This window comes from Mobula birostris, chromosome 6 (assembly GCF_030028105.1).
Source record: "Mobula birostris isolate sMobBir1 chromosome 6, sMobBir1.hap1, whole genome shotgun sequence".
NCBI lineage: Eukaryota > Metazoa > Chordata > Chondrichthyes > Myliobatiformes > Myliobatidae > Mobula > Mobula birostris.
Window position 1 is genome coordinate 139738514 of NC_092375.1, and position 12686 is coordinate 139751199.

A 12686-nucleotide genomic window follows, 5' to 3' on the forward strand; every position below is an offset into this window, starting at 1 on the left:
TTCCCCTCATTTGGTAGTAATTTGCTAAAACAAAATAGGGCAGTTGTGTTCCAGCTCTACAATTATGCATGTTTCTGGCCGAAAGAATCTGCGTGTGGTGTTTAACACATTGAGAAACCACAGTTAGAGTCATTGGAGGTCATCTAAAATGGCAACACAGCATACTGGCCAGCTCAGGCTCTCGGGGAGTAGAGATGTTGCTGGAATTAGTGGGTAGATGGGAAGGGTTGTGGAAAGCAAAGTGGTGGAATTTGAAGAGGATTGATGGGACTGTGCAGAGTGGGCCATTGCAGAAAAATCAGAGTCCGGTTAATAAAGCCTGACTTTAGAAACTATTTCTACGAGGAAAGGCTGGCAGACATCTATAACACTCTTTTGTAAGATAAATTTGATACTCATTACTTGTTAATTATAACTCTGAAATTGATAGATTTTTTTATTAACCAAAGACACTAAGGCACAATGCTAGAAATAGACTAGGTTAAAGGTCGGCATAACATTGTGGGCCAAAGGGCCTTTGCTGTACTGTAAGCTTCTACGATTTATGTTCAATGGGATAAGTAGCTTGCTCTTGTTCTTATGGATTCAAACAAGCTGTTTGGCCCACAATGTCAATGCTTACCATCAAGTACCTATCTACATTAATCCCATTTACCAGCACTTGCTGTTTCAAGTTTTCATCCAGGTTCTTCTGAAATTTTGTGAGAATCTCTACCCCCACCACCCCCTCAGGGAGTGTGTTCCAGTTTCCAAACATTCTCTGGGTGAAAACATCTTCCCACTCCGATCTTATTCCTCATTTTAAAACTATTCCCTCTGGTCTTAGGCACTTTTACCATGGGAATACTCCCTTGCTATCCACCTTGATCCATGCCGTTTATAATTTTGTACACCTCTGGTCCTCCCTTAGTCTCCTCCAGGGAAGTTAAACCCGGCCTATTCAGTCTCTCCTCAGTTGTGAACTGCTCCATCCAGGCAGCATCTTTGTGCACTCATATGCTTGTTCTCCAGTGCAGAGGAGGTCAACACTCTAACAACATGTTATGATGTATTTGTTGTGTCAGCTGGTGAAACATGCAATGAGACCATTTCCTGGGCAACATTTATTCCTCAATCAACAACAGTAAAAAAAAACACATTTCCATACTGTGGTTTGTATACAGATCGACTAAATTAAAAATTGCCTGCGCATAATGGTAGAGTTATATACATCATAGAACAGGTTCCTTGGCCCAACTCGACCAAGGTGCCTACCAGACCTAGCCCCAGTTGCCTGTATTTGGCCCATATCTCTCAAAAACCTTTCTTACCCATCTACTAAAGTTGCCTTTTAAATATTTTAACAGTACTGGCCTCTACCACTTCCTCTGGCAGCTCGTTCCACTTCTCATCACCTTTTGTGCAGAAATCTTACCCTTCTACTCTCCTTTAAATATCATCCCTCTCACCTTAAACCTGTACCCTCTAACTTTTATTTAACCTCCTGGAGGGAAAGGACTGTGACCATTCACCTTGTGTATATCCCTCGTGATTTTATATATGATTCTATCCCCTTAGCTTCCTTCATTCCAGGCAGAGCTGCCTAAGGATATTTGATCTCTCCTTCTGACTCGAGCCCTTCAGTCCCAGTAACAACTTTTTGAATCCTTTCTGCACCATTTCCAGTTCAGTTGCATTCTTCCTCTAGTTTGGTGACTAGAACTTCACACAAATATGATCTCCTGTGTTGGGAGGGTCAAAAACAAGAGGGCATTGCAGTAAAGTGACAAGGACTTTCGTTGACTGGATTTTTACAGGGTCAGCACCATTTGTTTCTTGCTCAATGGTGTCCTGTATAAAGAATTCACTCAGAGTCCCAACACTGATATGTTGAAGATATTAGCCTCATCGTTGGATCCAGTGCCTCTGACCTTGAAGGGTTCTTTCCCCTGTTCAGGTGGTGATGCTTCTCAGTCAAATTAGAATTGCTTTATTATTGTCATGTTTACTGAGATACAGTGAAACTTGCATGTCGTCTAGGCGGATCGTTCCTTAAGTAAATACAATGAGGTAGTACACAAAAACAGAATGCAGTAGCCAGCACAGGAACGCTGTGTCCTGTTCAGCAGAAGGCAGATTTACAAGGAGTGCTGTCACAGGAAAGCAGCTTCCACCATCAAGGACCCCCGTCATCCAGGTCGTGCTCTCTTCTCACTAGTATTGTCAGGCAGGAGCTACAGGAACCTTGGGTCCACATTCAGGAATATCTATTGTCCTATAACCATCAGGCTCTTATACTAGTGTGGATAACTTCACTCATCCCAATGCTGAACTGATTCCACAGCCTATAAGCTCACTCATAAGGACTCTACAACAGCATATTGTTTATTTACTTTATTATTTCCATGAGTTGTCATCATTTGTACACTGGTTGGTCAGTCTTTGTTATTTATAGTTTTTCATAAAATCTATTGACTTTCTTTCTATATCTTATAAATGCTTACAAGAAAATAAATCTCAAGGTAGTATATGATTTTATATATATATATGGACTTTGATAATGAATTTACTTTGAACTTTAAACTTGAGAAGGCTAATCTTTTAAGAACACAAGCACTAAAAGCAGCAGGAGGCCAGCTCCAGAGTTATTCAAAATCACAACTCGTCTTCTGTCTCAACGTCAGTTTCCTGTACTATCCTCAGTTTCACTTAAATCCCTTCAGATCAAAAATCTACCTCTGTTTTTAATGAACTCAGCTGAGGCTCAACAACTCTCTGGGGTGGAAAATTCCAAAAATTCACCACTCTCTGAGTGAAGGCATTTCCTAACCTCAGAAATGTGACCATTGTTTCCTGACTCAGCCACTGAAAACACCCTCCCTGTACCTAGCCTGTCAAAGCCCTGTAAAGATAGTGCAAGTTGCAATGAGATCTCTTTCCATGCTCTTAAACTCGACAGAATACAGACCAGTCTTTTCAAAGTCAAAATCCAGGTTTTTTGTCATATGCACAAGTACGTATGCAGTACTGTGTAAAAAAAAAGAGGTCTTGAGCTAGGGTGCCTTAGACTTTTGCATAATACTGTAATAACTTTATTGCACTGTACTGCTGATGCAAAAAACTAATTTCAAGACATGTGAGTGATGATAAACTTGATTCTGATGTGAGTCCCTATTGTGAACTGAGAGTGGGAAGGGGGCAGGGAGAAGGGAATCATGATTCGGGGAAAAAAGGGGAAGGGAGAGGGTAGGGAGTGGGAAGCACCAGGAATATTCTCTATAATAATCAATAAACCAATTGTTTAGAATCATATGACCTTGCCTGGTGTGTTAGGCTGGGTGTGTCTGTACCCGAGCCACCCCCCACCCCATTGTTACCTATCTCACACCTGTTCCTCAGAACTCCACCCTCGGCTCCTTTGCATCCGCCAGATTTACAGACCTGGCGGATGTTGTCTTCTTGGGGCAATGCCTCCTGTAAGTGTATCATTGATAAGGCCAGCAAGATATCAGACTCAGTTCGAGACAGTGTGATGGCTGGGCTCAGCAAACAGTACTCCAGACTATGGGCCTTGGCCAAGGCAGCCCCTGGGAAGAGAGATTCGGCAGTGCCTCACGTGTTTGTTAGTACTGGGCGATGTGTGTTACCCCTCCTTGCTTTGGTTGGCTCTAGATCAAGCCTTTCAAACACAGCCCAGTTCTGTTGATCAAAATTTATTTGGTGAAATGCTGCACAGATGAGAGAATTGTAGGAGTCCATTTTATCAGCTGCCCTGTTGTCTCAGTTTCACCTCCTGTGGTTCTGAAAATGTTGATCGTGCTTATTACATGTTTGAAAATGAAGGAATAAGACCATAAGACGTAGGAGTATAATTAGGCCATTTGGACTGTCGTGTCTGCTAAATGAGAGAAGACTTAAATGTGCCAAAGTACTGTCAAACTTGTTTATTCAAATGGATGGTTATTCAGGGTGCTGCACGTGTTTGAGGTTAAGACTGTTGACCACAGCTCTGCAGAGTCTAAACGCTCATGTTTTAAAAATTATTAATTGTATTCCTTTCATTTATCGTATTCTTGCAGCCTCAGACCTTGTTTGCTCGCTTCCTTCTAAATTATTGACCTCTACAAGGTCTCGGTCCCAGCAGCCTTGAGGTACCTTATGTGAATTAAAGAGTCATAGTGTTGTACAGTATGAAAACAGGCCCTTCGGTCCATCATGCCCATGCTGACCTCCTTGCCTATTCATGTGCCTGTCCAGATGTCTCTTAAGCATATCTGTTTTTACTACCTTATCTGGCAGCATGTTCCAGATATCAAACACTCTTTGTGTGAAAAATCTTTCCCATCAAATCCTTTTCAAAACTCCTTCCTATCAGATAAACTTACTCAAGTTCAAGCTCAAGTTTATTGTCATTCAACCCTACCCGTGCACACAGCTTAGCGAAACATAGTTCCTCTGGAGCCAAAGTGCAAAACACAGTGTGTATAGTTAGACACAGAACGTATGTGTGCAATCTAGCACGTACAGTCACAAAATAATATTAGCACAAGTCCCTGAGTGGCATGGCAGGAAGATTGACGGGTTGACATGAAATGTGAGTTGCATGAGCTCTCCTCTAGAATCACTCTGAGCACCGGTGCCCCACAAGGCTGTGTACTCAGCCCCCTGCTGTACTCCCTGTACACCCATGATTGTGTAGCCAAGTTTCCATCAAACTCAATATATATGTTTGCTGATGACACAACAATTGTAGGCTGCATCTCGGGTAGTGATGAGTTTGAGTACAGAGAGGAAATTAAGAACCTGGTGGCATGGTGCAAAGAAAATAACCTATCCCTCAACGTCAGCAAGACGAAGGAATTGGTTGTTGACTTGAGAAGGAATAGCGGACCGCACGACCCAATTTACATCGGTGGTGCGCAAGTGGAACAGGTCAAAAGCTTTAAGTTCCTCGTGGTCAATATCACAAATGACCTGACTTGGTCTAACCAAGCAGAGTTCACTGCCAAGAAGGCCCACCAGCGCCTTTACTTCCTGAGAAAACTAAAGAAATTTGGCCTGTCCCCTAAAACCCTCACTGATATTTATAGATGCACCGTAGAAAGCATTCTTCTAGGGTGCATCACAACCTGGTATGGAAGTTGTCCTATCCAAGACCGAAAGAAGCTGCAGAAGATCGTGAACACGGCGCAGCACATCACACAAACCAATCTTCCGTCTGTGGACTCACTTTACACCGCACGCTGTCGGAGCAGTGCTGCCAGGATAATCAAGGACACAACCCACCCAGCCAACAGACTTTTCGTCCCTCTTCCCTCCGGGAGAAGGTTCAGGAGCTTGAAGACTCGTACGACCAGATTTGGGAACAGCTTCTTTCCAACTGTGATAAGACTGCTGAACAGATCCTGACCCGGAACTGGGCCGTACCCTCCAAATATCCGGACCTGCCTCTCAGCTTCTTTTCACTGCCTTACTTTCCATTTTTCTATTTTCTATTTATGATTTATAATTTAAATTTTTAATATTTACTAATTTTAACTATTTTTAATATCTTTAATATTTAATATTTGTAATCCAGGGAGTGTGACGCGCAGAATCAAATATCGCTGTGATGATTGTACGTTCTAGTACCAATTGTTTGGCGACGATAAAGTATAAAGTATAAAAAGTATGTTTGTGTAAAACAGTAATAAAAAGCACTAGTATGTATAAATATATGAAACAGCAGCAATAAAAGAAGAAAAGCGACCTACGCAGGACAAGAAACAAAAGAAAATCTGCAGATGCTGGAAATGCAAGCAACACACACAAAATGCTGGAAGAATTCAGCAGGCAAGGAAGGATCTATGGAAAAGAGAAAACAGTCAATGTTTTGGCACAAAATGTTAGCTGTACCCTTTTCCATAGATGTTGCCTGGCCTGCTGAGTTCCTACAGCACTGTGTGTGTGTGTGTGTGTGTGTGTGTGTAGGATGAGAGTGTGTCTCTGAGTGGGGGGGTGGAGGGGGGGAGCAGGCGGGGAATTCTGGTAGTACACGGGGTTGCAGCAGGATGTTAAGAAGTCTAGCAGCCTGGGGGAGGAAGCTGTTACCCAGCTTGACAGTTCTGGCTTTTATGCTGTGGTACCTTCTGCTTCATGGCAGGAGGTCAAAGAGATTGTTAAAGAATGGAGGGAGTCTTTGACAATGCTGGAGACACTGCATACACAGCACTTCTGATATGTCTTGAATGGTGGGGGGAGGGAGTGGAGAAAGTCCCCAGTGATATTTCCAACAGTCCTCACTATCTGTTGCCGGGCCTTGCAATTTGATGCATTGCAATTCCATCCCCGACAGTGACATGGCTGGTCAGGTCAGGACACTCTCGATGGTGCTCCAGTAAATGTGGTGAGAATGGGAGGTGGGGGAGAGGAGAGCCTCGTTTGTCTCAGTATCCTCTGGAAGTGAGATACTGCTGTGCTTTCTTGGCTAAAGAGGTGGTATTGAAGGGCCAGGTGAGATCACCAGTAATGTATATGCCAAGAAACTTGGTGCTTCTGACTCTGTGGAGAAGTCGTTGATGTGCAATAGGGAGTGATCAGCCTGCACCTTCCTGAAGTCCACAATCATCTCTGTAGTCTTGTCCACGTTGAGCATGTCCTGGCTCTCCCACCATGGCGTCTCTCATTTCCCACAATCACAATGATGGTTTATTTGTCTGGGGTGAACGAAGCAGAAGCCAGCTGGATGTGGATTTGCTCGGCATTCGGGGCTAGGTGGTAATGTACAGATGTACCGCTTCCCAGAACCTGGGAGATGGGGATCCTCGATCACTGTAGTAGTGTGAGCAGAAAGCTCAATGACAAACCAGGTGACCAAACACGGGATGCAGAATGCAGAAGTGGGCAGAGTACGATCAACAAAAAGTAGTGGATACAGCCCAGTTCACTACAAGCAAATCCCTCCACATTATCGAGCACATCTACAAAGAGCACTGCCACAAGGAAGCAATGTCCATCAGCAACAATCCCCATCATCCACGCTGCGCTCTCTTTTCACCACTACCTTTAGGCAGGAAATACAGAAATCTTAGGTCCAACATCATCAAGTTCAGGAACAGTTATTACCCTACAATCTACATCAGGCTTCTGAACCAGCGTGGATAACGTCACTCACCTCAACACTGAACTGACTCCACAACCTCGAGACTCACTCTCAAGGACTCTGCAACTCAATATTATTTATTCACTTTTTAAAAAAAATATTTGCACAGTTTACATCCTTTAGCATTTTGGTTATTATCAGTCTTTGTTATTTATAGTTTTTCATAAATTCTTTTATATTTCTGTACTTTCCTTCAAATGCCTGCAAGGAAGTGAATCACAAGGTATTATATGGTGATATATACTAAGCAGTTGGATAATAAATTTACTTTTGAACTTTGAAGTAACAGATATGCTAGGTGGCCAAAGACCTGGTAGGGATGAGCAACTCTGAGACGTGGTGGACTAGTAGCTATGCTGGTGTGACCATATGACTTTAGATGGATCTGTTTTCAACGCAGCACAAAGTAATTCTGTGAAACAGAAGAAGTAGTTGTGTCAATGCAGCTGGCGAGGAAAGAACAGAACATGTGTGGTCTGCAAGTTTCTTAATTGATGCTGAAACTTCAATGGGAAATGCAAACATGTGAAATGTCACTGTAAGGGAGTCCGGTCAATTGTAAGATCCATTGATGAAACACAAATAGACTAAATTGACTGCTGGGATTTTTTCTGAGATATATATACAGCTGGTGAGTACTTATAAACATACCCTTCCAGAGTAAAGCAATGGCTCACTGAGGAAAGGAGTCAGTTGTGTCCCGTCTATCATTAGTTCTTTCTAAAAAGAAAGGCACAAAGTTCTTTATTACCACCTGTTCCTTTTCTAAAATGCTCTTTTGCTTTTTGTTTGCAGCAAGTATAAAGAAGAACCAGGCTGGCTGGTTGCCAGATAAGCTCACAAACTTCCAAGGGAATGGACAGCGGACGGCACTGGAGAACATGCCTGTGTTCTCTGAGGGAGAACTGCTGCTAGAGGTGAGGACTGAAGCAGTGAAGCCAAGATGAGGCGCGGAGTGGATTATTATGCCATCTGAGAGGGGAAACGTGGTATAGTTACTGGGGGAGCAGGGAAAATGGATATATTTTTCTGGAATGTTGGGGTAGAAGTTTAAAGGAGGGTCTACATGACAAGGTGTTTCTCTTTACAGAGTGGTAGGGGAGGTGATGGATGCAGATATAAAAACAGATGCATTTAGTTAGACATGTGAACAGGCAGGAAACAGATGGGTGTGGACGGGGTGCAGTTTAAATTGGTTTCATGACCAGCACAGACATCTTGGGCTGAGGGGCCTGATTCTGTGTTGCACCATTCTCTGACTGACAGGGATGGTAGTTGGCCAAATACCTGTTGGGTACAAATACAAGCCAGTTGTTCAGAAGATTGGTGGAAGTTATACTGTCATGATGAGTGCAGACCAGGAGAAAGTGATTGAAAGAGAGTGCTGGTGAGAGGGATTTTGCTGGAAGTTTTCTCTCCCATTTCAGAAGATGGAGAGATAAGGAAAAGCCAAATATGAAGGGTAGACTTGACTAATTAGGAATATGCAGGCCATCTGGAAGAGTTGACTAATTGGTTGCACAGAGTACTGGTGATGATGTTAACATGAATGGGAGGTAAAGAAAATGGAAGGCCACTTATGACAACAGGGTGAAAAGGTGAGGGTTCAGTCACAGGAGCAAACCACCGTCGGTTATGAGAGGGTGGAAGATAACCACAGACTTAAATTAGCAATGGGAAGGTGTGAAGTGAGGACATTGTTTGAAGGAGAACTAGTAGTTGAGAGAGGGGTGACCTTTTAATGTCAATACCAGTTTGGTGACTGTACAAATTGGCAAGTGTCTGTGCAACAGATGCTCAGGCAATGTTGTTATCTGTAGTGGATGTGCAGAGACATTTGATGAGCTTGTTGGAAGTTGAAGCCTGCTTTGCCTTGACCCTCACTGATAGCTATAATGTGGCTTCTCTCAGTCAGTGAGTGAACTCTGTAACACTACAGTACCCACTCCCAGTACTGGGTTGACCCATAACTAAGGGCTCTTCATTTAAATGTCTTCCTGTACTCCCAGGAAAAATGGTTTCAAAAGCAGCTTCTTCTTAAGTTGCCCCTTCCTCCCAGCTCATTCTGCTCTGCTGGAATCTTAACGTTTGCAGCTGGCTTTCGACTGAATAAGCAGATAATAATCTGATAATTTTCTCTCCACATTAATATCCTGTTGGGGGAGGGGAAGGAAAGGAAAACATTCTTTTCACACAGCTGCCATTAAAATTAACCAAGGCCACTCTTAAGTTTCCCCTGGTGTGTAGTTGGGTGGTGGGTGGTAGAATCCGGGGATAGTTAAATGGATCATTGGAGATACGTAAAAGTAGGATTAGTGTAGGATAAAGGACATCTGGATCTAGCTCTCATTAAAGCCAAAATCTTTAATTTCTGGTTTTTTGTCGGCTGACCCACTGTGGTTTATTTGTTGTTTTGTTTATCATTATTATTGTGGCATATACTGATACACACTGGAAAGCTTTTGTTTTGCATACAATCCAAACAGGTCATCCATGCCATACCTAATGACGTTGAGGTAACAAAAAGAAAACAGAATGTTGAACGTGCACTCAGTGGCTACTTCATTAGGGGCACCTGCACACCTTGTTAATGTAAATCTAATCAGCCAATCATGTGGCAGCAACTCAATTCATGCGGGCATGGCCAGGAGGTTCAGTGTTATTCAGACCAAACATCAGAATTAGGAAGAAATGTGATCTAAGTGATTTTGACCATGGAATATTTGTTGGTACTAGGTGGGAGTGTGAGTATTTCAGAAGATGCTGATTTCCAGGGATTTTCACACACAACAGTCTTGAGAGATTTCAGAGAGTGTGTGGAAAAACAAAAAAAAAGCATCCAGTGAGCGGAAGTTTTGTGGGCGAAAACAGTTTGTAAATGGGAGGGATCAGAGGAGAATGGCCAGACTGGTTCAAGCTGATAGGAAGAATAACCCTATGTTACAACAGCAGTGTGCTGAAGAGCATCTCTGACCACACAACACATTGAACCTTGAAGTAGATGGGTCATAGTGACAGAAGACCATGAGCATACACTCACTGGCCACTTTATTAGGTACAGGAGGTTCCGAAAAAAGCGGCCACTGAAACTATTGTTACAGTTTCAAAGAAAGTGTAGGAAAGCAGATAATGTTGTGGGGAATTTTGAGGTAAATTGGGAGATTTGAAGAGTTTATCTTTTAGCATATGAGTAGTCTATTCAGGAGACTGATAATGGTGGGATAGGAGCTACCCTTGTGGTTGGTAGTACATGTTCTCAAACATTTGTATCTGGTACCTGATGGACGAGGGGAGAGAAGGATAGGAGTCAAAGGAGTCCTTGATTTATTTGGCCACTCTCCTGAGGCAGAGTCAGTGGAGGGGATGCTGGTTTGTGTGATGATCTGGGCTGTGGTCACAGCTCTGCAATTTCTCACAGACTTCAGAAGCACAGTTCCAATACCATGCTGAGACCTATCTCTACAGGAGGCTTTCTGTGCTGCAGCTATCAAAACTTGGAAGGGTCGTCAGGGATACGTTGAAGTTCCTGACCCTTCTAAGGGAGGTACAGGCACTGGTGTGATTTCTTGGCAACATCGTTTGTGTGGCTCAACCAGGATAAATCTTCAGTAATATTTACACTGACGAACTTGGTCCATGACATTCTGTGAAATGGTTTGGACTGTATTAGAGGATTCAGATGAAATGTACAGCAAAAATGTGTCAGTTGGGTTAACAACCAACACGACTTAAGGATGTGCTGGGGGCAGCCCAGAAATGTCGCCACACATTTCGGTACCCATAGAATATGTGCACAATGTTCAGCAGAACAACGCAAGCAACAACAATGGCAAAACAAGCTCCTCCCACCTTCCTCTTCCTCTTCCTCTCCCCCTCCCCCTCCCCCTCCCCCTCCCCCTCCCCACGCGCGCGCACACACACACACACACACACTCCTCCGACCCCAGGATCGGCCCCTCCTGGGACTCCAGTGGACTTGCAGACATTGGGCCTCTGGCTTCCCCTGTGGACCTCTGTAAACTGTTGTTGACTACAGAGATAGGTGAAGTAAGGCTGCTCTGACCTTTTCACCTGCAATCACAGAAGATATACAAATGTTTTTAATGTGTGTACTAAATTAATTCCAGCTACAAAGTCCTGCTGCTGATAAACATTCAAACTCAAAGATTATAGAACGTAGAAATCTACAGCACATTACAGGCCCTTTGGCCCACAGTGTTGTGCCAACCATGTAACCTACTCTAGGAATTGTCTAGAATTACCCTACTGCATAGCCCTTTATTTTTCTAAGCTCCATGTACCTATCTAGGAGTCTCTTAAAAGACCCTATTTTATCCACCTCCACCACTGTCGCTGGCAGTGCATTCCATGCACCCATCATTCTGTGTGGAAAAACTTACCTCTAACATCCCCCTTGTACCTACTTCCAAGCGCCTTAAAACTATGCCCCCTTGTGTTAGCCATTTCAGCCCTGGGAAAAAGCCTCTGACTATCCACACGATCATTCCCTCTCATCACCTTATACACCCCTGTCAGGTCACCTCTCATCCTCTGTCGCTCCTAGGAGGAAAGGCCAAGTTCACTCAACCTATTCTCATAAGGGATGCTCCCCAATCCAGTCAACATCCTTGTAAATCTCCTCTGCACTGTTTTTATAGTATCCACACACAATTAGCCATTAATCACATGGTTTCTGAGGTTACCAATTATGCATGTTTACCAAAAGGGACTCGAGTGGTAGTGTTCGATGATCAAATGGGAGAAATGGAATCTTACGCTGCCATTGGGTGACACAGTGGTGCAGCTGGAAGAGCCGCTGCCTCATAGCTCCAGCTTCTTGAGTTCAGTCCTGTCTATGTGGAGTTTGCATGTTCTCCCTGTGACTGTGTGGATTCTCCCAGCCTCCCTGGTTTACTTCCACATGTCAAAGATGTAACTGGCCACTCTAAAGTGCCTCTGGTGTGTAGTTGGGTGGTAGAATCTGGGGGTAGTTGTTGGCATTATTGGAGATAAAAGTAGGATTAGTAGAAATGTGAGCTTCATGGCCTCCATGCCACATTTGAAAGCCAGTGATGTGGATGGGTGACAAAAGATATCGAAATCCAGAATTTTGCTCCACACTCAAAGGCCAGTGACGTGGCCAGGTGACGAAAGACGTCCATGATGTTGGGTTGTCCCAGATCGGTGGGTCTTGGGATCGGATGTCCGTGCGAGCAGGAGGTGAGAGCTGATGCGTCAGTGAGCCCGGGGTTTGACCCTGGGGCTCATAGTCCTGTCAGCGACTAGTTGGGTCAACAGCAAAGGTCAAAGCCTGAAGGTTGATCGGATGTCTGGAAGTGGAAGATTGAGGCCAAAGCCTGGAGACTGGAGACCCAGAGGCCTGGGGTTGAAGGACTGTCCATGTGTGAGGATGGTGGGAGGGAGGAAAGGGCTCATTTTGCTGTTGTTGCTTTTTTGTTTATTACGTTCCATATTGTTCTGCTGAGCATTGTGGGAATGTAGGCGTCAGAATGTGTGGGGCTACCCCAGCTCATCCTTGAGTCTGTTGGTTGTTAATGCAAACCAC

General features: G+C 43.9%; 1 protein-coding gene across 3 annotated transcripts in view; it reads left to right on the forward strand.

Moving 5' to 3' along the window:
- LOC140199414 (aryl hydrocarbon receptor-like) overlaps positions 1-12686 on the forward strand; it is a 148216-nt gene that overhangs the window by 96404 nt on the left and 39126 nt on the right. For all 3 annotated transcript variants that reach the window (XM_072261468.1, XM_072261469.1, XM_072261470.1), the window contains one exon: positions 7916-8037. In XM_072261468.1, coding sequence (XP_072117569.1) covers positions 7916-8037 — 122 coding nt within the window. The remainder of the gene's footprint in view (positions 1-7915; positions 8038-12686) is intronic.